This window comes from Salmo salar, chromosome 20 (assembly GCF_965601325.2).
Source record: "Salmo salar chromosome 20, fSalSal1, whole genome shotgun sequence".
NCBI lineage: Eukaryota > Metazoa > Chordata > Actinopteri > Salmoniformes > Salmonidae > Salmo > Salmo salar.
The window spans coordinates 36,738,684-36,764,207 of NC_138310.1; the positions used below are offsets into that span (position 1 = coordinate 36,738,684).

General features: G+C 43.9%; 1 protein-coding gene across 2 annotated transcripts in view; it reads left to right on the forward strand.

Annotated features, from left to right (window-relative positions):
* The window catches only part of LOC106580533 (tenascin), a 72,950-nt gene that overhangs the window by 12,821 nt on the left and 34,605 nt on the right, over positions 1–25,524 (forward strand). For both annotated transcript variants that reach the window (XM_014161717.3, XM_014161716.3), the window contains exons 2-6: positions 12,345–12,931; positions 13,286–14,506; positions 15,767–16,030; positions 16,689–16,804; positions 22,949–23,102. In XM_014161717.3, coding sequence (XP_014017192.3) covers positions 12,445–12,931; positions 13,286–14,506; positions 15,767–16,030; positions 16,689–16,804; positions 22,949–23,102 — 2,242 coding nt within the window. In that variant the 5' untranslated portion in view covers positions 12,345–12,444. The remainder of the gene's footprint in view (positions 1–12,344; positions 12,932–13,285; positions 14,507–15,766; positions 16,031–16,688; positions 16,805–22,948; positions 23,103–25,524) is intronic.

Consider the following 25,524-nt stretch of genomic DNA (forward strand, 5'->3'; position numbering starts at 1 on the left):
ATCCAATGGAAGCCTTAGAAAATGTCACTTTACAGCAGAGATGCTGTATTTTTGATAGAGATGCAACAGAAGAACAAGAAATTGTCAGACAGGGCACTTCCTGTATGGAATCTTCTCAGGTTTTGGCCTGCCATATGAGTTATGTTATACTCACAGACACCATTCAAACAGTTTTAGAAACTTTAGAGTGTTTTCTATCCAAATCTAATTACATGCATATTCTCGTTTCTGGGCAAGAGTAGTAACCAGTTTAAATCGGGTACATTTTTTATCCGGCCGTGCAAATACTGCCCCCTAGCCCCAGAGGTTAACGTCGTACCTTCAGATGTTTGGAAATTGCTCCCAAGGTCTACAATTTTTTCTCTGAGGTCTTGGCGGATTTCTTTTGATTTTCCCATGATGTCAAGCGAAGAGGCACTGAGTTTGAAGGTAGGCCTTGAAATACATCCACAGGTGCACCTCCAATTGACTCAAATGATGTCAATTAGCCTATCAAAGCTTCTAAAGCCATGACATCATTTTCTGGAATTTTCCAAGCTGTTTAAAGGCATAGTCAACTTAGTGTATGTAAACTTTTGACCCACTGGAATTGTGATACAGTGAATTTTAAGTGAAACAATCTGTGTGTTAACAATTGTTGGAAAAATGACTTGTGTCATGCACAAAGTAGCTGTCCTAACCGACTTGGAAAAACTATAGTTTTTTCACAAGAAATTTGGAGTGGTTGATAAACAAGTTTTATTGACTCCAACCTAAGTGTATGTAAACTTTTGACTTCAACTCTATATGGAGTTGCTTACCAAGACAACATTGAATGTTCCTGAGTGGCCTAGTTATAGTTTTGACTTAAATCGCCTTGAAAATCCATGGCAAGACCTGGAAATGACTATCTAGCGATGATCAACAACCAACTTGACAGAGCTTGAAGAATTGTTAAAATAATAATAATGTGCAAATATTGTACTATCCAGGTGTGCAAATCTCTTAGTGACTTACCCAGAAAGACTCACCCCTGTAATTGCTGCTAAAGGTGATTGTTACATGTATTAACTCAGGAGGTTAAATACTTATCTAATCAAGATACACTCTATTAGTGTTTCATTTTTCTTACATTTTTAACAAAAGTAAGAATTGTTCTTCCACTTTGGCATTGTAGAGTATTTTGTGTAGATAATACAAAAATAAAACATGTTAGTCTATTTTAACCCCACTTTGTAACACCACAAAATGTGGGAAAAGTCAAGTGGTGTGAATACTTTCTGAAGGCAGTGTAGTTAGAATAAAGTCAAACACAAGCAGATTTTATTGTCATTGCTGTGTGGTGTTAAAACTAAAGGAAAGGAAGTGGGATGAATGAATAGAGGTCTAGGTTGTTACGACTGTCTGCTGAAATTAATGTTTAGATGTGCTTTAAAGGCAGCAGATGAGGCAGCTTCTCCCCGGCACTGCCTGCCACACAGAGGTTGAACTAATAAACAGGAGCTCACCAACAACATGTAAAAAAGATCTCATGAACAACAACTGGTATCTGTTCTCTCCATCTGGACTGGACTACAAGAGCAGTGTGTGACAGACCTACGTTGGGTTACCAGCAGTAAAGAATATTGATGGGCTCATCCAGAGATGAGAGACATTTTGACAATAAAATGGAGTCTCCGGCTGTCTGCCTGCCATTCCATTCCCCTCCCATGTGCATTCACAGCATCCTTATTTGTCTTTGTATCTCAATGTCAGAATGGGAAATTGCTTTTCGGTTCTGTAAATGTGTGTTGATTTTTTGTAACAGTCAGATAAGTTGGGATAGGATCTAAAGCAACCCTGTGTTTCAATTAGGGTGATACTGTTCATCCCTGGCTAGGTGATCTCACTAGCTGTTCATTGTCTGAGTCCCAAATGGCACCCTATTCCCTATGTAGTGTACTACTTTTGAACAGGCCCTTTAAGGTGCACTATATAGGGAATAGGGTGCAATTTGGGACTTAGCAGTGCATTGAGATAAGTGTTTGTGCTGGGATCACAGTCCTCCACCCCCAGCCTGTCTTATCAGACATGAACACACCAACCACCCCACTCCCCTGCTATCTGTGCCATCAGATACACCAGGGTCATGGAAGATCAATAACATGGGGCTTGATTTATAAGAAACCAAGCCCTTTCATCCCGAGAAAAAAATAAGTCCATATTTCGATTTAAAACTTGCAAGTAATTTTATGCTTTTCCCATACCAAGGAAAATTATAAGCTATATGTCATGGGCGTCGTAAGGATAGGACCAAGGCGCAGCGGGTATAGTGATCATCTTCTTAATTTATTTAAAGATAACACTTAAACAAAATGACGAAACAGTTCCGTAAGGCAACACAGGCTATACAGGAAAACAACCACCCACAAAACACAAGTGAAACAAACCCCAACTAAATATGGCCTCCAATTAGAGGCAACGACAACCAGATGCCTCTAATTGGAGGTCCTACCAAAACCCCAACATAGAAATAGAAAACTAGATTTTAAACATAGAAATAGAAAACATAGAACCTAAACCAAAAACACCGAAACACACAAACAAACACCCCCTGCCACGCCCCGACCAAACTACAATCACAAATAACCCCTTTTACTGGTCAGGACGTGACACTATATGCCAAAAGGGGATGTAATCAAAACATTGTAACACATAATTTATTTAATATTCTCCCTTCTCTGAGGGTTTACCCCTTAGTTTAGAAACATACTGTACAGTGCCTTCTGAAAGTAGTCAGACCCCTTGACTTTTTCCACATTTTGTTACGTTACAGACTTATTCTAAAATGGATTAAATAAAAAAAAAATCCTCAGCAACCTAAACACAATAACCCATAATGACAAAGTGAAAACAGGTTTTTAGAAATATTTGCTAATTTATACACATTTTAAAACAGAAATACCTGTTTACATAAGCATTCAGAATTGAGCTCCAGTGCATCCTGTTTCCATTGATCATCCTTGAGATGTTTCAACAACTTGATTGGAGTCCACCTGTGGTGAATTCAGTTGATTGGACATGATTTGGAAAGGCACAGACCTGTCTATACAAGGACCCACAGTGCATGTCAGAGCAAAAACCAAGCCATGAAGTCGAAGGAATTGTCCGTGGAGCTCTAGGGAAGGGTACCAAAAAAATTCTGCAGCATTGAAGGTCCCCAAGAACACAGTGGCCTCCATCATTCTTAAATCAAAGAAGTTTGGAACCATGAAGACTCTTCCTAGAGCTGGTCGCCCAGCCAAACTGAGCAATCGCAGGAGAAGGGCCTTGGTCAGAGAGGTGACCAAGAACACGATGGTCACTCTGACAGAGCTCCGGAGTTCCTCTGTGGAGATGGGAGAACATTCCAGAAGGACAACCTTTTCTGCAGCACTCGACCAATCAGGCCTTTATGGTAGAGTGGCCAGACGGAAGCCACTCCTCAGTAAAAGGCACATGACAGCCCACTTGAAGTTTGTCAAAAGGCACCTAAAGACTCGCAGACCATGAGAAACAAGATTATCTGGTCTGATGAAACCAAGATGGAACGCTTTGGCCTGAATATCAAGTGCCACATCTGGAGGAAACCTGGCACCATCCATACGGTGAAGCATGGGGGTGGCAGCATCATGTTGTGGGGATGTTTTCAGTGGCAGGGACTGGGAGACTAGTCAGGATCGAGGGAAAGTTGAACGGAGCAAAGTAGGGAGAGATTCTTGATGAAAACCTGCTCGGAGTGCTCAGGACCTCAGACAGGTGGCGAAGGTTCACCTTCCAACCGGAAAATTACCCTAAACATACAGGATATGCAGAGAAGAATGGAGAAACTCCCCAGATACGGGTGTGCCAAGCTTGTTCTGTCATACCCAAGAAGATTCGAGGCTGTAATCGCTGCCAAAGGTGCTTCACGAATGTACTGAGCAAAGAGTCTGAATATTTACGTAAATGTGATCATCCATTTTTCGCAAAATGTTTTAAAATCCTGTTTTTGCTTTGTCATTATGGGGTATCGTGAGTAAATTGATGAGGAAGAAAACTATTTAATACATTTTAGAATAAGGCTGTAACCTAACAAAGTGTGGAAAAAGTGTCTGAATACTTTCCGAAGACTGTATGCATATTTAAAGAGAGTTGCCTACAATTTCAAGTTTCTTAAAGGTCCAATGCATCAGCGATTTTTATCTCAATATCATATAATTTCTGGGTAACGATTATGTACCTTACTGTGATTGTTTTCAAATAAAATGGTCAAAAATAAACAAAAATAGCTTCTTAGCAAAGAGCAATTTCTCAAGCAAGAATTTTGCTTGGACTGTCTGGGAGTGGTCTGAGTGGAGAGGGGAAAACTGAAAACTAGCTGTTATTGGCAGAGAGGGTTGGAACTCTCTTTATCATTGGTCTATTAACTAATTTACCACCTGGTAATGTCACCAGGCAGGCCAAAACTCCATCCCATGAAAACAGGCTGACATTTCAGCTAGTCTGTTCAAACAGCTCTTACACTAAAAGAGCATTTTCACAATTTCACAGTATAGTTCCAACCTCATAGTGTGGAAATATATATAAAACACAGGAAAATCATGTTTTGACTGCACTATGCCTTTAAAGTTAATCTTGTGGGGTTTATTTGCATTTCTGCAATTATTCAATTCTAGTTATCATCATCAACATGGAAATGTATAGAGCTCAGAAATACCAAACACATTTAGGCTACATTTAATGTGAGGTGAAATTCCTTATCACCTCTGTGACTTGTCCAACAGCCAGATATGAGGTCAGTTTCTGTGTTGTAACCATCTAGGCCTTTCATCCAAACAAATGGAAGTGTATTGTGTGTTTATTATGATTGCTCAAAACAATTTGTTTTGAAACCAATCAGTGAGCCCAAACCTGCCACAACTGACTGCCCTTTAAATTGTATCCAGGCCAGAGAAAATAAATGTCTAAGGGGTGCCTGCGTCCAGTCGTCCACTAGCAAACTAGACTGAGAGGGCTCTTTTAGAGGCAGTGGACTACGTTCGAGGCTGCATCCAAAATGGCACCCTTTTGTGTTCCTTTGTTTTTTCCAATGAGACAATGTGTTAGGTCATGGGCACTGTCAGTACCATCAGTTAGCCTCATCCCTCTAACGCATACGGTGCCTTCCTCCCCTCCCTTTGAATGGATAAGATGAGATTGATTGACTGCTTCATCTACGGTGTTTTCAAAAATGAATTCCTGCGTCGTTCTCAACTCAGTTCAACACTGTGAAATATCAGTAAGGGTTGTGTACTGTATGATCGATCGAGACAAAGACAGAGAGCACAGGGTTTCCCATTGTTGCAAGGTGATAACTTTAGAAACCCATTTTGGTGAGCAGCAACAACATGACTGCGGGCTGGAGTTTACAATCGATCCCATTTCTCACTCGCACTCGCATTCAATCCACGTTATAAGTCATACAGGAAATCAATTTCTGTGTTTGATGATTATAACTCTCAGCCATACAGATATAGTGCTGGCCTCAGCAACTATCTCTCCTCTCCCCCCTCACCCTCTCTCTCTCTCTCTCTCTCTCTCTCTCTCTCTCTCTCTCTCCCTCACTCTTTCTCTCTCTGATTGTGACCTTCGTGGAGATTGAAACAAACACTTTAACCGCTCCAGAAGAGGACATAAGTAGAAACCCTTTCACCTTGCAGGCGTTTTATTATGATTTCTGTGTATATCAAACCATTTCAATATTAGCCAGTGTGTCCGCATTATCGCCAAGCTTCTCTTTAAAGATTCATCTTGAAATGTGATAAGAGAGAGTTACTTATTTGATCTTTTTTTTCCAGGCTTTGTAATGAATGGAAGACGTAAGTGTGGCAGTTTGATGTGTTGTATTTTCTCATGATCTTTTGTTGGAGCAGAATTTCCTGGTCATTGAGCCTCATACTCTAATACCATGGTCAATGAGCCTGGTACTCTGGGTCAGTATACATCCACTGAGATATTTTTTATGGCGTCTCTCAAGGTGAAAAGATCCTACAGACAATAACTGGTCATTCACCTCCTCACGAGCGACCCAGATTAAATAAGAGTGTGTGCCAAGGAAGGCAAGCCCGTCTTTGCCATGGGTGACCTACAAAACTAGGCAAGCTTGATAATTTCTACTGAAACGACAAGCATGCTTTCTCCCTGTCCCCTGTTTAACATACTGGGGATGTAGATACAGTCCTGGGAGTTGGTTGAAGAAATCATTGAATATTTACAGCTTTTACACATCAAGTGTGCCAAACTGTTTCATTATTCAGTTTGTTTGTTGTATAGTTTATCTGACTGATACGGTAGACAGTAGTACACTCCAGCAATGCAACTGCTTCCCTTATACTCCACGGGCATATCTTCCATTTATCATTAGCAGACAGTCATGATCTGTAGTAGCTTGCCTTTATGTCATGAAACACATGTGCCCGCAGAATGATGAGGCTTGCCTTCCTTCCTGCTCTATCGATAGTTAGTCTTTTCTACCAAACAGACTGGTTGCAGTGACAGGCCAAACTGTGCGTGGTGAACAGTTGTCTTTTCTAGTGATTTATCTTGACTGTACCATATGGAACAGTGAGTATTAGTTAAGCTAGACTACCAAGGGCAGACTGGTAGTCCATTTTCAGCCCAGTGGACCTGTATAACATGGGTTTTTAGCACAAAATGTTCATTGTCTAGCTAATAATGGGGGCCTCAAGGAAAGAAAATGGGCTAGTTTTTGATTTTTGGTCCCAGTCCGCCCCTGTAGGCTAGAGTGATAATTAAGTTTGCAGCATGGGGGCCAGGCTGAACTGAGTTTGAAAGAAATCCTGGCTTCTGCATATAACGTCTGAAATCCTCTACAGGCGGAAAGCTCCCTCTCATCAATCATAAAGTGCTCCTCCAGAACCAATTGAAATAACAACTTCCAGTGTCTGAAAGATGGGACAAGGAAAGAAAATAAAAGGCACTCCTGGAAAAGCAATCATCGACAGAATAGCGATAATTGTTTATTTCCCCTGAAACTAGAGGAAAACGTGTGAAATGGTAGCAGCTATGCTAAGCGATTAAAGTAAGGTAAAGGAGGATCGATCATGGCTTTCATTGGTTGGAGTTGGAGATCCAGTGCCATGGTTCTTACATTACACTAATGACTAAAGCAAGGAGGTACAGTAAAGTATGAGAAGCAGATTTATGTAAAGAAACACTTCTGGAGAATAGATTTAATCTCTATGGAGTCTCAGTTCTGTCTCACACAATCTCTTATTTTCCATAGAAAATGAAGGACCATGCTTATTGTATCCACACCCACATGGTAAAACTGTTCATCTCTTCATCAGATGCTTGCAATGTAGCTACAGTAGATCGTCCTTATTTGATCAATCAAAATCATGTCAACCTAGTTAACGCTATCACATTTTACCCTATTCCTTGATCACATAACAGTCTAAACCCTATCTAAACCGCATTGAATAACAGATTCATTACATGGAACAACAGAAAGTCCCCCCCAAAAAATACAAAATAAGTTTGTTCTGAAGTGTCTGTCCTATATCTGAGAGATATAAGAAAGATCAGGAAACACATTTATTATTATTATTTTTTAACATTTTTGTACATTTCTGGCGCTGAACAGTCTCCATATGTAGACTACTGTACCTGATCAAAAGTATGTGGACACCTGCTCGTCGAACATCTCATTCCAAAATCGTGGGCATTCATATGGAGTTGGTCCCCCCTTTGCTGCTCTAACAGCCTCCGCTCTTCTGGTAAGGATTTCCACTAGATGTTGGAACATTGCTGCAGGGACCTGCTTCCATTCAACCACAAAAGCATTAGTGAGGTCGGACACTGATGTTGGGCAATTAGGCCTGACTCGCAGTCGGCGTTCCAATTCATCCCAAAGGTGTTCGATGGGATTGAGGTCAGGGTTCGGTTCAGGCCAGTCAAGTTCTTCCACACCAATCTCGACAAACCATTTCTGTATGCACTTTGTGCACAGGGGCAATGTCATGCGGAAACAGGAAAGAGCCTTCCCAAACTGTTGCCACAAAGTTGAAAGCACAGAATTGTCTAGAATGTAATTACATGCTGTAGTGTTAAGATTTCCCTTCACTGGATCTAAGGGGCCTAGCCCGAACCATGAGAAACAGCCCCAGTCTATTTTTCCTACTCCACCAAACTTTACAGTTGACACTATGCTCTGTAGTGAGTGTTGCAACTGAGGACAGACAATTTTCATGTGCTACGCTCTTCAATGCTCGGCAGTCCCGTTCTGTGAGCTTGTCTGGCCAATCACTTCGCAGCTGATCCATTGTTGCTCTTAGACATTTCCACTTCACAATAACAACACTTACAGTTAACCGTGGCAGCTGTAGCAGGGCAGAAATTTGACTAACTGAGTATGACGGTCCCACGTTGAAAGTCATTAAGCTCTTCAGTACGGCCTGTCTACTGTCAATGTTTGTCTATGGAGATTGCATGGCTGTGTGCTCGATTTTTTACATTTGTAAACAACGGGTGTGGCTGAAATAGCCAGATCCACAAATTTCTATAGAGGCGTCCTATTAGTGTGCAGCCCACACTGTTCAGATGCTACAGACAGAGGTTGGAAGATCGGCTCTACCAACAAGCCCCATCGGCTGTACCGAATTCAGAGCAAAACGGAGAACACCATTGTGTTTGTGAGTCTCATCTTTCCATAGAGGGGTCTTAATAGTTTGTAGGATAAACCGATTTTGTGAGAAGACTGCAGTATTTGGACGGAGAGATGCGTTGGACTGAGAAACTTTGAACTGACAGATTTTTATGGGGATTTTTTTTATGCTAATTGGTTTTCCACAGGGGTGCAGACATCGACTCTAATCCCCATGATCATTATCTATGTCCATATGGCAGGGTCAGAGAAGAATGCTGCTTTGCTTGTTTTGAGATGTGTAGACTCATTCTTATTTGCCATTTTTTCGAATTAATCAATCCAAATTTTTGCTAAGGGCTGTAACCTGGCACTCCTCGTTGCGTCGTGCGCAAGAACACCTCCTCGGGCCTTATTGCTTAAATAGGCACCATTGTTAAGACAGATGAATAGTCAATACTGCAATGTTTTGAATGAGAAGCTTTTGAAGACGGGACTTTGTTTGAAACCATTTCCAGCTGTCCTCTGCGTGGGGTGGGTATAAAACTGAAGTGTTGCCGGCTCAGTACCACTCATACAATACTGAGCTAATTTAGATCACTTGCACTAAATATGTGTGCCAGCCAGCAGGTTCGTAAAAATTCCCCTCACATTGGCCACATGGCAGCCAACTGGCTTTGTTGCGGTCTGAGAAGCTAACAATAGAGTAAAAACAAGTGAGAGAATTAGAAAGCAGCAGCAGTCAAATAGTGTCAGGTCTGAGTGTGTGTGCCAGCGACCAGCTGCATTAGCGTCGAACCATGGCCATGGGGGTCTGCTGACAGAAGTCCAGGAGGGGTGGCCGTGTTCTCCGTTTCCCATGGTAGAAACAAGCTACAACTGTCTGTTATTCACAGTATCATCTAATAATAACCGTATGGTCACAAGTAGCTGGCATTAGCTTCTCCTGTCTGTAGATAGTTGATTCTGATTAGACATGTTTTATTCCTTTCCACTTATTTTTGAAAAATACTGTGTTTTGCCAAAGCCACAGATTTGCTAAATAATGCCTCACACAAAGAGTAGTTTTGTCTCTCAGGGAGGGTTGGGTCCCTTAGAGGTCCATGTGGAGAGAAGCCAGCCAGTCTCAAAGTGAGAAAGCCAACCATCCGTCCAGAACTAAAACCCCAGCAGCAGCTCAAAGCAATTTTCTGGCTATTTTGTTGATTTAATCCCTGGTTTGCGATGCTCAGGCACAGTGGAGTGTGTGTGTGTGTGTGTGTGTGTGCCTGTGAGGTGGGGGGTAGCGTTTTAGCACCCCTAGGGTCCAGATCTTAGCGCTCCCATTAGCAGGCTACATTAGTGCTCTTACTGTGCGTCCATCACGGAGGTACTCATCCCTGTCTGTCTAATCAGTGGCTGGCTACGTGGGGCTGCTGAAGCTGAGATCAGCCGTGGGATCCCATCCCCTGTATCCCTGTGACTGGAGCTCATCTGTCAGCCAGCCTAATCACACGTCAGCCAGCCCCGGTTCAGGAGACCGAGCAGACAGAAGCACAGCAGCTGCAGCTCCTCACAGCACAGGATATTACCTGTTCATGACTTCCCTGTGCATATGACTGTCCGGGCTGTCAGCCCCCCACCGTCTGCTCTCACAGGGGAGAGTGTAGAAATGATGTACTTACTGAAGATGAGGAACACCAAATAGATGTGGCAGAAAAGTTCGTATTTAATTAGCTTGGGGTACAAAACACACACACTTTTTTCTGAAGGCATGAAATCCATTGTTACATTTGTATTTACACTCATGTCCCCACGTATAATGTGCCAATAATGAGGTATTTCTAAATATGTCACTCTTAACTTACACAAAGTGACCTAATGGTTACTTAATACCTTATTGTTAGGAATAGTCTTCACAAATCCCCTCTTTACGTCAACATCTATTCTTGTGTTCATACAGAACATGTAGTTTATGCTTCACGTTCAAGCTCGGTTGCCCACAGTGGAGAATACTTTAACTAATCTGTATTTGGAGTGGAGAATACTTTAACTAACCTTTATTTACAGTGGAGAATACTTTAACTAACCTTTATTTACAGTGGATAATACTTTAACTAACCTTTATTTACAGTGGAGAATACTTTAACTAACCTTTATTTACAGTGGATAATACTTTAACTAACCTGTATGTTTTATCTAACCACAAGATTAAAGGAAAGAAAACAAACTTTTACTGCCTGTCTCCAAACCACAATTCAATCTTGGCACATTTTCCAGCAGACCGTTACTCTTAAAAGAAACAACATGTTGCAGGAGCACAGGAGGTTGGTGGTACCTTAATTGTGGAGTACGGGCTCATGGTAATGGCTAGAGCGGCATCAGTGGAATGATATCAAATACATCAAACACATTGTTTCCATGTGTTTGATGCCATTCCATTTGCTCTGTTACAGACATTATTATGAGCCATTCTCCCCTCAAGAACTTGTTCTCAACTAGCTTACCTGGTTAAATGAAGGTGAAATAAATGAAATTATTTTATTTTATTTTTTAAAGCAGCCTCCAATGCTCGGGAGCCTTGCCAAACAGCCAAGTAACTTCTGGTGTAGAAAGAATCATGTTACCAAATGAAGCTGAATGGCAGTCTGTAGAGCGGTCAGGTGAATGCTGATCTGACCCTTGGGGAGCCCTGTGATGCGTACCAAATGGCACCCTATCCCCTTTACAGTTTACTATTTTTTTTAACTAATACCCCTAGGGCTTAGTCAAAAGTAGTGCACTATAAAGGGAATAGGGTGTCATTTGGTGCGCATACTGAACACCCGGCCACTCCGTGCGCCACTAGGCTAGCCAGAAACCTGCAGATGGTCTCCCCCTCATTGGTATTAATCTGTCAGCTTCGGTTGTGGTATAGAAAGTCGGGAAGGGGAGGGAGAAGGGTAGCTCCCCACTCCCCACTCCCCACACCCCACATGCAGGTGTTGCCTGCTGTTTATGGCAGCCTGTCATGAGAAACCCGGACGGAGAATAAGCTCGAGCAGTACTCAAGGTCACAACACACCACCCCTGCCGTAATTGTCCCTGCAGTGTTAGTCCTCAGAGAAATAGACCAAATAATGCCACAATGTCATCCACTAAGTGTCTGTGTCCTCCACTGTGACCAGGGGGGTTGAGATGGGGTGCAGGCAGGCAGACCGGCATGCAGGGAGACAGGCAGGTAGGCAGGGAAACAGGCAGGCAGGGAAACAGGCAGGCAGTCAGGCAGGTAGGCAGGGAAACAGACAGACAGACAGATAGGCAGGCAGGCAGGCAGGCAGGCAGGCTGCAACAGGATCATGTATTGGAGGGGGACAGTGGAAGGTTAATTGCTTTTAGAGGGATACTATGACATTTCACTGCAGCCACACGGTCCCATGTGTATCAGGGTGTTTTGTGTTTGTCACTGTCAGCTCCATACTGGCTAGCAAGAGCAAACTAGAAATGTCAACGTAGTTCTGAGTTTCATAACTTGAGAATTGAGAGTTGGTTGAGATTGTAAATAGATAAAGTAGCTACTGTACTACAACATACAGTATTTGTCAAAATCTCTCTCAACTCTGATGTTTCCTTTCTTTTTCATACATACAGTTTATCTGAAGGCTGACCTTCTGCTTCTATTCACATTGTTTTCTTTCTTTCTTTCTTCTTTCTTTCTTTCTTTCTTTCTTTCTTTCTTTTTTCTTTCTTTCTTACACACAAGGGAATCTGCGCCATCTCCCAGATAGAAGGACTCCATTCTCCTCCCCCGTCCCTGACCGCTCACAAGCACCCCCAGCAGGACGTGACAGGACCTGGTCATCATGGTGATGAAAGGCCTGCTCCTAGGCTGTGTGATCGTGGCTGTGCTGCTTCAACTCTCCAGCGCCGGCCTGGTCAAGAAAATCATCCGCCACCGCAGAGAAACCCTGAGAGAACCCTCTAAGAACCTGACCCTGCCCCACCCTGACCAGCCAGTGGTCTTCAACCACGTCTACAACATCAACGTCCCCTCCAGCTCCCTGTGTTCCGTAGACATGGAGAGCCCAGGAGGAACCAAGATCAAGCCTAAACGAAGTCCAGTCCAGTCGAACATGCAGGGCACGGAGAACAAGGACCACACGATGGATGGAGAGAACCAGATCGTGTTCACCCACCGCATCAACATCCCCAAGCAGGCATGTGGCTGTGACAACCACATGCCCGATATGAAGGACATCTTTAGCAGATTGGAGATGCTGGAGTCTGAGCTGTCCAGCCTCAGAGAACAGTGTGGCAGCGGAGCCGGTTGCTGTGGAGCCCAGGTTACAGGTATAGTACAGAACATTTTGACCAAAGACATTCTCAGGCAGTGTTTCACACCTGTTTCAACTATAGGCTTGATAGTGGGTACATTCATTGTATAAAATGTGTTAGTGCTATGGCAAAAAGGAAAATGTTTTGGGTTCCAAGGACCAGGATTTAGAAACACTGTTCTTGCGGCAGTTAGAGTTGTAGTTTTCACTTAGATTACATTCCCACATTGGTTTTAATTCTGCTACAGATCAATATTCCCTATTCTGACTCATTGCTATTGTCTTTTTGTACATATATTATTTGCTGCAAATATTATAGTATTATCATAATTTAATAGATGTATGTGTTGTTTCCTCTACGTTTCCTCAGGTGAGGTGGCCACCAAGCCTTACTGTAACGGCCGTGGTAACTTCAGCACTGAGACCTGCAGCTGTGTGTGTGAGCCTGGCTGGAAGGGACCCAACTGCACCGAGCCTGAGTGCCCCAACTTCTGCCAAGACCAGGGACGCTGCGTCGATGGCAAGTGTGTCTGCTTCGAGGGCTTCCACGGAGACGACTGCAGCATGGAGCCATGTCAGGAGGACTGTGGGGACAACGGGGAGTGCATCGACGCCATGTGTATCTGTGAGGACGGCTTCACCGGGAATGACTGCTCCCAGACCAACTGCCTGAACAACTGCCTGGGACGCGGCCGCTGCATAGACGATGAGTGTGTGTGTGACGAGCCGTGGATGGGCTACGACTGCTCCGAGCTCATCTGCCCCAACGACTGCTATGACCGCGGCCGCTGCGTCAATGGAACCTGCTTCTGTGAGGGGGGCTTCACCGGGGATGACTGTGGGGAACTCACCTGCCCCAGCAACTGTAACAACCGTGGGATGTGTGTCGACGGCCAATGTGTGTGTCACTCTGGCTACAGCGGCGAAGACTGCTCCAAGCTCACCTGCCCCAACGATTGTACTGAGAAAGGCCATTGCTTCAACGGGAGATGCATCTGCGACCCAGGCTTCGAGGGAGTGGACTGTTCCATCCTGTCTTGCCCAGACAACTGCAGCAACAGAGGCCAGTGTGTCAATGGAGAGTGTGTCTGCAATGTAGGATTCGAGGGTGACGACTGCTCTGAAATCTCCTGCCCAATGAAGTGTCTGAACCGAGGCCGCTGTTTGAATGGACAGTGTGTGTGCAGTAAAGGCTTCGCCGGGGACGACTGCAGCATCAAGACCTGCCCCAAAGACTGCCTGGGACGCGGCGAGTGTGTTGACGGTACGTGCGTGTGCTTCATTGGCTTCACGGGCAAAGACTGCAGCAAGCTGACTTGTCCCAACAACTGTCTGAACCGTGGGCACTGTGTTAACGGCCAGTGTGTGTGCGACAAAGGCTTTGCTGGGGAGGACTGCAGTGAGAAGACATGTCCCAACAACTGCTTGGAGAGGGGCTATTGTGTAGACGGGAAGTGTGTGTGCTTCGAGGGATTCCAGGGCCTGGACTGCTCTGTGCTGACCTGTCCAGGAGACTGTGAGGACCAGGGGAGATGTATGGATGGAGTGTGTCTGTGTAACGAAGGTTTCATCGGAGAGGACTGCTCTAGGGGTAAGAAACTGAGGATGAACTCCAAATGGCATCCTATTCCCTTTATAGTGGACTACTTTTGACCTAGGGCCAATAGGGCGCTGGTCAAAAGTAGTGTATTAGGGCAGTGGTTCTCAACTGGTTTTGCCTCAGAACCCAAATTGAACCAGGTTGTCTCAGTCGCAATACAATAGGAATTTTTGGGGGGGCTAAAATGCAATCTTGGAAACTATTTTGAATGCTATATTGATAGTAAGTGTACTAGTTATATGAAAAGGGAACAGCAGTCCCACCTTTTTCATTGTCATTCATTTCATTTTGCCCATATTCTTGATGAGGAATGTTAAGCTCACTGGTTTGAGACCACAAAATCAACCAAATCCTCTAAATAGCTCTGCTAATAGCTCTATATTGAAGATACTGTGATTAAAGAAAAAGGTTAAATTATAAAAAAATATATAGGTTCATTATCATTCCTACACACTTTCTACCTGGTTTTAGTAGTTTAATTTCAGACTGGAGTATGTTTAATAAAAAATATAATATAAACATGTTTACTCACACTCTCGACCCATTCAAAACCTCCCATGACCCGTATTTGGGTCATGACCCACCAGTTGAGAATCGCTGTACTAGGAAATAGGGTGTAATTTTGGACAAACAGAAAGAGACAGAGAGAGAGAGAGAGAGAGAGATCTCACATCCTTTGGTTGATGGGAGTATCGCTTGATGTGATATAATTTGTTTATGGCTGATATGTTTGAGGAACATTTCAACATGATGACCTTAATCTAAATGCTAAAGTTTCTGGCTGCACAACATTGGTTATATTGCTTTGAATAAATAATGTTGCTGTTTAATGTGGATGTCAAATGAAAATGTCCATGGCTATTGGAGTCATCTTGGAGAATTTATGTTGTTAGTTGCCGCAAAATACCTCAGATCAGAGACATTTAAAAAAAAAATGGGTTTGGCAAATGATGCTATTCGATGCCCACCCTCTATTGAAGTGTAGTTGTGTAGCTGCTGGAATTTCCAGATAGAAATTCTACGTTTAGCAAATCCGGACATTTTAATTTCCCTGCCCAATAAGACTACTTGAACTTGAAAGTGATTCATAGGCATTGTCCTTTTGCATTTGTGATACGTATCGTAGTTGTGTGTTATTTTGTTATTTTATAAAGCGTACCCAACCAAGTCCATAGTAGGTATAATCTGTTACAATTATACCTACTATACCGAATATGTCCCTTAACATGATGTGGTTGTGATTCTCTCCAGTGTCTCCACCCAAGGACCTGACAGTGCAGGAGGTCACCCCAGAGACAGTGGACTTGTCCTGGGCTAACGAGATGCAGGTGGCAGAGTACCTGGTCACCTATGTGCCCACCGCCCTTGGAGGCCTGGAGCTGGACATGCGTGTGCCTGGGGATCAGAAGAACGCCACCATCAGTGAGCTGGAGCCTGGTGTGGAGTATCTGATCAGTGTCTTCGCTGTCCTCAGCAACAAGAGGAGTGTCCCTGTCAGTGCCAGAGTGGCAACACGTAAGTCAGGAGTAGTAAAAACTTGACCGAAGACTCTCACCTTGTGTCAGTTTAGCATTTTCCCCACTAATGGTTAAGGTTAGGATTGGTGGAAGGTAGGATGATCTGTAATTGGGGAAAGTTCAGCCCGGAGCTGTAAGTCACCTCTACGCTGTCCATTTTAGGGCCGTCTCAGTCTCACCAGGAACTTGTGATAAGACAGACTCAAGTCTGACTGAGACTGTCCTAAAATGGACTCCGTACAACCTCACCTCACCTTTGGTGCCTGACTTGTTGGCTCTCCCAGATCTGGGGTAATGCTAAAGTGACATTCATAATGGGCAGTCAATAAAAATCAAATTTATATCAACAAATTGATTGCAGGGCTCATGCGAACATCTGTTGCTAATCTCATTTAATTAAATTCCTAATTGTACCTGGGATGATGTAGTTTTTCAAAGTTGTTACCCTTGATCTACCCATCATTGGAACCAGCCAGCCTATTTCCTATATAGTGCACTACTTTTGACCAGGACACATAGGGCTGGCTCTGATCGAAAGCAGTGCACTATGTAGGGAAAAGGGTGCCATTTTTGACACAGTCCATGTGCTGCGTGTCCTGAGGGTTTAGTAAACAGAACATCAAACATGGTTTCATTTGTAAGTCTCATCCCATTAGATCTCCCTGAGCCCGAGGGACTCAAGTTCACATCAGTGAGGGAGACTGCAGTAGAGGTTCAGTGGGACCCCCTGGACATCCCCTTTGATGGCTGGAACCTCATCTTCAGAAACACTGTAAGTTGTCAACAGTAGACCTCTCATCTATAGAAACACTGAGCTATCAGTAGTAGACCTCCCATCTATAGAAACACTGAGTTATCAGCAGCAGACCACCTCATCTATAGAAACACTGAGTTATCAGTAGCAGAGCATCTCATCTATAGAAACTCTGAGTTATCAGTAGTTGTCACGCCCTGACCATAGAGAGCCCTTGGATCTCTATGCTGTTGTAGATCAGGGCGTGACTAGTGTTCTAGTCGATTCATTTCTATATTTGGGATTGAGTATGGTTCCCAATTAGAGGCAGCTGATTATCGTTGTCTCTGATTGGGGATCATACTTAAGGTGTCCCTGTTCCCGCCTGCTTTTGTGGGATATTGTTTGTGTTTGTGCTTGTTGCACCACGTAAGTCACTTTTCATTGCTTGTTTATTGTTTTGTTGATAAGTTTTCACTTAATAAAAGGATATGGAACTCAAATCACGCTGCGCCTTGGTCCGTCCATTATCACGACCGTGACAGAATATCCCACCAGTCAAGGACCATGCAGCGTGCTCGGGAGGATAAAGTGAGTTGGACCTTGGAGGAAATCCGGGGATGATGCGAGACCCTTCCTTGGAGAGAATCGCAGAAAGATCAGGAAGGACAGTGATGACGCCGAGGACCGCGGCCACAGAAACCCCAAGATTATTTTGGGGGGGGCACATGGGGTGGTCGACTGAGCAGCGGGGAGTACCAGAGCCCGTTTGGGAGTCGGTGGAGGAATTCAAGGAAAAACACCGGAAAGAGGTGGTAGCGAGGAGTATGCTGCAGCGCAGGCGTGTTGAAGAGCGTGACACCAGTCCGGTGCCATCTGCACCGGCTCCACGCACCAGGCCTCCAGTGAGCTTTCTCAGCCCGGTATGTCCTGTGCCGGTTCCTCGCACTCGCCCTGAAGACTGGGTCATCAGTCCGGTGCCATCTGTGCCAGCTCCCCGCACTTGTCCTGAAGAGCCAGAGACCGTCAGGGAGGCGATGGAGAAGTTGGGAGAGAGAGAGAGGAGAGATGTTGTGCAGGTGTGTTCTGCACAACATTCGAACTGAAGAGCCTGTCAGCAGTCTGGTGAGTCCTGTGCCAGCTCCCCGCACCCTCCGTAAAGTGCGTGTCAACAGTTCGGTGCCACCTGTGCCGGCTCCACGCACTAGGCCTCCAGTGCGCCTTCCCAGTCCGGTACGTCCTGTGCCAGCTCCCTGCACTCGCCCTGAAGTGCGTGTCATCAGTCCGGTGCCACCTGTGCCGGCTCCACGCACCAGGCCTCCAGTGCGCCTCCCCAGCCCTGTACGTCCTGTGCCGGCTCCCCGCTCCGCCCTGAAGAGCGTGTTATCAGTCCGGTGCCACCTGTGCCTACTCCACGCACCAGGCCTCCAGTGTGCCTCCCCAGCCTGGTATGTCCTGTGCCGGCTCCCCACACTCGCCCTGAAGAGTCTGTCATCAGTTCGGTGCCACCTGTGCCGGCTCCACACACCAGGCCTCCAGTGCGTGTGTACGGTCCGGAGACTCCAGTGACGGTCTACAGCCCGGAAACTCCAGCGACAGTTCACAGTCCAGAGCTTCCAGTGATGTTTCACAGTCCGGAGCCTCCAGTGACGGTCATCAGCCCGGAGCCTCCAGTGACGGTCATCGGCTCCGGAGCTCCCAGTGATGGTCAATGGCCCAGAGCTTCCAGTGACGGTCAAGGGCCCGGAGCTTCCAGTGACGGTCAATGGTCCGAAGCTTCCAGTGACTGTCCACTGCCCGGAGCTTCCTGCACCGGTGCAATGGCCCGGAGCCTTCCTCTGCGCCGGTGCCCAGTCCAGGCACGGTGTCCAATCCCGCTCCATGGCAGGAGCCTTCCTCTGCGCCGATGCCCAGTCCAGGCACAGCGTCCAGTCCTGCTCCAAGGCCAGAGCCTTACTCTGCGCCGGTGCCCAGTCCAGGCACGGCGTCCAGTCCCGCTCCAAGGCCGGAGCCTTCCTCTGCGCTGGTGCCCAGTCCAGGCACGGCGGCCAACCCAGCTCCATGGCCGGAGCCTTCCTCTGCGCCGATGCCCAGTCCAGGCACAGCGTTCAGCCAGGCACCATGGCCGGATCCGGGGTCTGGGCGGTGGCTACGACCGGCACCGGAGCCGCCACCAACACTAGTCACCCCCCCAAACCTCCCCATTTGCTTTCAGGATTTGCAGCCGGAGTCCACACCTTTGGGGGGGTACTGTCACGCCCTGACCATAGAGAGCCCTTGGTCCTCTATGGTGTTATAGGTCACAGTGTGACGAGGGGGTGTTCTAGTCGAATCATTTCTATGTTTGGGATTGAGTATGGTTCCCAATTAGAGGCAGCTGATTATCGTTGTCTCTAATTGGGGATCATACTTAACTTCTCCATTGTTCCCACCTGCTTTTGTGGGATATTGTTTGTGTTTGTGCTTGTTGCACCATGTAAGTCACGTATCGTTGCTTGTTTATTATTTTGTTGAGAAGTTTTCACTTAATCAAAGGATGTGGAACTCAAATAACGCTGCGCCATGGTCCGTCCATTATCACGACTGTAACAGTAGTAGACTCCTCATCTATAGAAAAACTGAGTTACCAGTTGTAGACCTCTCATGTATAGAAACACTAAGTTATCAGTAGTAGACCTCTCATCTATAGAAACACTGAGTTATCAGTAGTAGACCTCTCATCTATAGAAACACTGAGTTATCAGTAGTAGACCTCTCATCTATAGAAACACTGAGTTATCAGTAGTAGACCTCTCATCTATAGAAGCACTGCGTTATCAGTAGTAGATGTCTTATCTATAGAAACACTGAGTTATCTGTAATAGACCCCTCATCTATCGATACACTGAGTTATCAATAGTAGAAACACTGAGTTATCAGTAGTAGACCTCTCATCTATTGAAACACTGAGTTATCAGTAGTAGAATCACTGAGTTTCAGTAGTAGAACTCATCTATAGAACCAGTAGTAGAAACACTGAGTTATCAGTAGTAAATCCCACATCTATAGAAACACTGAGTTATCAATAGTAGAACTCTCATGTATAGAAACACAGAGTTATCAGTAGTAGACCACTCATGTATAGAAACACTGAGTTATCAGCAGTAGACCTCTCATCTATAGAAACACTGAGTTTAGACCTCTCATCTATTGAAACACTGAGTTATCAGTAGTAGAAACACTGAGTTATCAGTAGTAAACCCCACATCTATAGAAACACTGAGTATCAGTAATAGACCTCTCATCTATAGAAACACTGAGTTATCAGTAGGAGACCTCTCATCTATAGAAACACTGAGTTATCAGTAATAGACATCTATGGAAACACTGAGTTATCAGTATCCGACCTGTCATCTATAGAAACACTGAGTTATCAGTAGTAGAAACACTGAGTTATCAGTAGTAAACCCCACATCTATAGAAACACTGAGTTATCAGTAATAGACCTCTCATCTATAGAAACACTGAGTTATCAGTAGTAGAAACACTGAGTTATCAGTAGTAGACCTCTAATTTATAGAAACACTTAGTTATCAGTAGTAGAAACACTGAGTTATCAGTAGTTGACCTCTAATTTATAGAAACACTTAGTTATCAGTAGTAGAAACACTGAGTTATCAGTAGTAGTCCCCTCATCATCTATAGATACACTGAGTTATCAGTAGTAGACCTCTCATCTATAGAAACACTGAGTTATCAGTAGTAGACCTCTCATCTATAGAAACACTGAGTTATCAGCAGTAGACCTCTCATCTATAGAAACACTGAGTTATCAGTAGTAGACCTCTCATCTATAGAAACACTGAGTATCAGTAGTAGACCTCTCATCTATAGAAACACTGAGTATCAGTAGTAGACCTCTCATCTATAGAAACAGTGAGTTATCAGTAGTAGACCTCTCATTCTGTATACTTCTGGCCCTTCTTTGGACACTGTGTTAACAACCCTCCAGACAAGCTTCAATGCCATACAACTCTCCTTCCGTGGCCTCCAACTGCTCCTAAATACAAGTAAAACTAAATGCATGCTCTTCATTCGATCGCTGCCTGCACCTGCCCGCCTGTCCTGCATCACTACTCTGGACGGTTCTGACTTAAAATATGTGGACAACTACAAATACCTAGGTGTCTGGTTAGACTGTAAACTCTCCTTCCAGACTCACATCAAACATCTCCAATCCAAAGTTAAATCAAGATTTGGCTTCCTATTTCGCAACAAAGCATCCTTCACTCATGCTGCCAAACATACCCTCGTAAAACTGACCATCCTACCGATCCTCAACTTTGGCGATGTAATTTACAAAATAGCCTCCAATACCCTACTCAACAAACTGGATGCAGTCTATCACAGTGCCATCCGTTTTGTCACCAAAGCCCCATATACTACCCACCACTGCGACCTGTACGCTCTCGTTGACTGGCCTTCGCTTCATAATCGTCGCCAAACCCACTGGCTCCAGGTCATCTACAAGAACCTGCTATGTAAAGTCCCCCCTTATCTCCGCTCACTGGTCACCATAGCAGCACCCACCTGTAGCGCTCCAGCAGGTATATCTCTCTGGTCACCCCCAAAGACAATTCCTCCTTTGGCTGTCTCTCTTTCCAGTTCTCTGCTGCCAATGACTGGAACGAAGTACAGAAATCTCTGAAACTGGAAATACTTATCTCCCTCACTCGCTTTAAGCACCAGCTGTCAGAGCAGCTCACAGATCACTGCACCTGTACATAGCCCATCTATAATTTAGCCCAAACAACTACCTCTTCCCCTACTGTATTTATTTATTTTATTTTGCTCCTTTGCACCCCATTATCTCTATTTCTTCTTTGCACTTTCTTCTACTACAAATCTACCATTCCAGTGTTTTACTTGCTATATTGTATTTACTTTGCCACCATGGACTTTTTTTGCCTTTACCTCCCTTATCTCACCTCATTTGCTCACATTGTACATAGACTTATTTTTCTACTGTGTTATTGACTGTATATTTGTTTTACTCCATGTGTAACTCTGTGTTGTTGTATGTTGTCGAACTGCTTTGCTTTATCTTGGCCAGGTCGCAATTGTAAATGAGAACTTGTTCTCAACTTGCCTACCTGGTTAAATAAAGGTGAAATAAATAAAATAAATAAAAATCTATAGAAACATTGAGTTATCAATAGTAGAACTCTCATCTATAGAAACACTGAGTTATCAGTAGTAGAAACACAGAGTTTTCAGTAGTAGACCCCTTGTCTTCAGACAATCTGAGTGAGCAACACTCCTCTCCCTCGTCTCCCATGGTGCATTACATGTTGTTAATGGATCTGTCTCTACATATTCCACAAGGAGGAGGCTGAGATCTTCAGAAGCCAAAAGCCTATCATTATCCCCACTTTCCTGTGGTCGAAACCATACACCACCCCATGAAAGGACAGATAGACCCACTCCTAGCTTCAGTAATTGCCCTAGCTATGTGTGTTTGTGTTCTAAATGGCACACTTTTCCCTATATAGTGCACCACTTTTGACCAGAAGCCTATGGGTCTATGGGTCCTGGTCAAAAGTAGTGCACTATATAGGGAATAGGGTGTAGGGTGCCATTTGGGATAAATACTATGTGAACCAGAGTATCCTGTGGAAATAATTTAGCAGAGCCAGTATTCAAGTCTCTATGTCAGCAGTTAAATGTGACTAAATGTTCGGCGAGGCTTCTGTTGACAGCTCTAATGGCCATGTACTGCAGCAATGAGGCACAGAACCATTATTGTTTCTGAATGCTTTGTTTTTTCTTTTCAAAAGCCTATGAGAAGTAGCCCAAGGACTTGAAAGCCACAGTTCATTACATTCAGTTCCCCCACATCCTTACAGTAGTTTAACAATCACAGACAGAATCCTCTGAGTACGATGTGGCTGCCCTATTCCCACACCAAGGCTATGTCCCAAATAGCACCCCATCCACTAGAAAGTGCTCTACTTTTGACCAGAGAGGCCCTGGGAAAGTAGTGATTAGGGTGCCATTTGGGCATCAGCCCAAAGCTAACCTTGACTTTGAGGTGGGTAACGGTAGATACACTCGATAGATAGGTACTTTATTGATCCCCAAGGGGAAGTGTATCATAAAACATGCCATACCATTTTAATGACTGGTGTTGTTTGGTGTTGTCAGAAAGAGGAGAATGGGGAGATTCTGAACTCCCTGGGCAGCCCTGACACCATGTTCGAGCAGTCTGGGCTAGGACCTGGTCAGGAGTACGAGGTCAAACTGGAGGTGGTGAAGAACAACACCAGCGGACCTGCAGCACGCAAGAACATTTTCACAAGTGAGTACATACATTCAGCACTTACAGAGTTCTATTCACTTGTTTTTTGGACAAGAATTTGCTCCTCCAGGCCAATATCTTTCAGTTGGAAAATTAACCTGAATGTTGAATCTGCATAGATGGTAGCTTGTCGCGCAATAAAACAAGTAAATGAAATAACTATTTCAAAATATGATGAACTATTTCTTGCCAACCTGAAGTGTTCTGTAATCCTTGTATTCATGACATATTTGCATTGGATATAATCCGTAAACCCCTTTTACACCATTCTGACCACCTACTGGAGATTTAGAAGACATGATTTCCAGCAATACACACAGATCCAGAAGCAGCTTACAGCTGTCATAGTTACACACAGAAACACATTGTCACCTTGATTCACTAGGTTTCTCTATTGAATATCCGCTCTGCTGCAGCTCTGAGAGTGTGTTCCAAATGGCACCCTATTTCCTTTTTCGTGCATCCATTTGGGATGCAGCTGGACAGTCTATCCAAGGCATCCTGGAGTGCCTATATTGAGTGATTAGCTTGTTACTTTTCATGGCAACGTCTTGATTTACCAGAGGCAGTAAAAAGCCATCCCCTCGGCTGGTTAACATTTATGAGGAAATCATATCTCCATAATGCTGCTGCTATAAGGGCTAATGGCTTTTATGGGATCAATATAACAACACGTTTTGGTGTTGAAACTATACACCTCTAACCCTCTCACTAACCAAGCTATTTTTAGGTGGCTCGAGTGGAGGTTAAAATATACTGCACTACCAACACATTAAAGAATAGTCATAGAGAATGGTGTGTTATTGTCATTTAGAAAGAAAAAGCGTTCTGGAACATTCCAGCCCTAAACTATCAATATAAAGAAAGTCGCACACTCCATGTATAAACTCGCAGCAATTTAATGGGTATTTACCAATGTTTCGGCATCACCGTGCCTTCCTCAGGGTAATGTCATGAATACTTGAACCAGGTTATGTAGACAAACAGTGCAATTAGTGTAACCAATGACAGTAGTGAGGGGTGTGTCAATGATTAAATTAAAATGAATTAGTGAAACTGTAAAAAAAATTGCATATGGCATATTAAATGTGTTACGCTAATGTTATCATATAGAAACATAATGGAATATTGTACATCATATTAGCATCAATATACATTGTTTCATTCAATTTCACATAATAATTTCGTATTTCATTTCATATTTGTTACATGTTATCTTTTGGTTCAACCTTTATGTACAATGAGCATCATCAAACAGGGGGAACATATTAGGTATACGCTAATAACCTGTAGAAAAATATATACATTTATAAGACTTGTTCATAAAGGAAACTTTTGTTCGTAAGAAGGGCCTGAGATCAAAGTCAATATTCAGACCACTAGGGGTCAATGTTTTTAGACAGGATATCAAGTAAGCCTCCCTTTGTAGTAGAAGGATCTCGATGTTACCTCCTCTCCTTGGTAGAGCAACATGCTCAATGCCTGTGTATTTGAGGGAGGAGATTGAATGGTTAGCTTCAACAAAGTGAGCTGCTACTGGATAGTCAATGTTCTTAAACCTGATTGAGCTGTGGTGTTCAGCTCTTCATTGTTTTAATTGTCTTTTCGTTTGTCCTATGTAGGCTTTTCCACATGAACAGGTGATGAGATAGATTACTCCCTTGGTCTTGCATGAGATGATACCCCTAAGAAAGACATTTTTATAGTGCTATTGCACTGTGCGCATGAGCCACAATATTGTGACCATGCTTATAGACAACCAGTGGGGGTTCTTTGAAGAGGTGTGCGATTTTTTGTTCTGATTGCAGAATATGCCAGTGCTTTTTCAGGATTGCTTTCATTTTCTCCGAACCCTTGGTGTACTTAGTACAAAAGACGGTTGCGTTGTTTTTCTTCTTTGGTTGAGTTTTTAGAAAATTCCTCTCTTGGTTTTTGAGATATTTTCATCATTGCAGCATCAAGTTTTGACCTTGTAGCCTCTCATTTTGAATTTATCTGTCATTTTTTTTGCGTTGCTGTCAAAATCTGACTGGTGGCCACAGATTTGTTTAACCCTGCATAACTGGCTATATGGTAGACCATTCTGGAGAGGAAGGGGATGCATACTATCCACACATAACAAGGTATTGCGATCTGTGGGCTTTGTGTATAAGTCTGTGTGTAATGCATCATTGTCTTTGATAATCCATAAGTCCAGGTAGTTTATTTTTCTCTCATCAGTCTGCATGGTGAATTTGAGGTATTCAGAGCTCTTGTTTAGTAGAGTTTGGAATTCATTTAGTTCCTGCTGACTTCCTTCCCAGAGCACAAAGACATCATCTATATATCTCTTCCATAGAAGTATTTTAGAAAGTAAGGGGTGTGTCTCTGTTTTATAAAGGAGTGCTTCTTCAAATTGCCTCACATAAAGGTTTGCATAGTT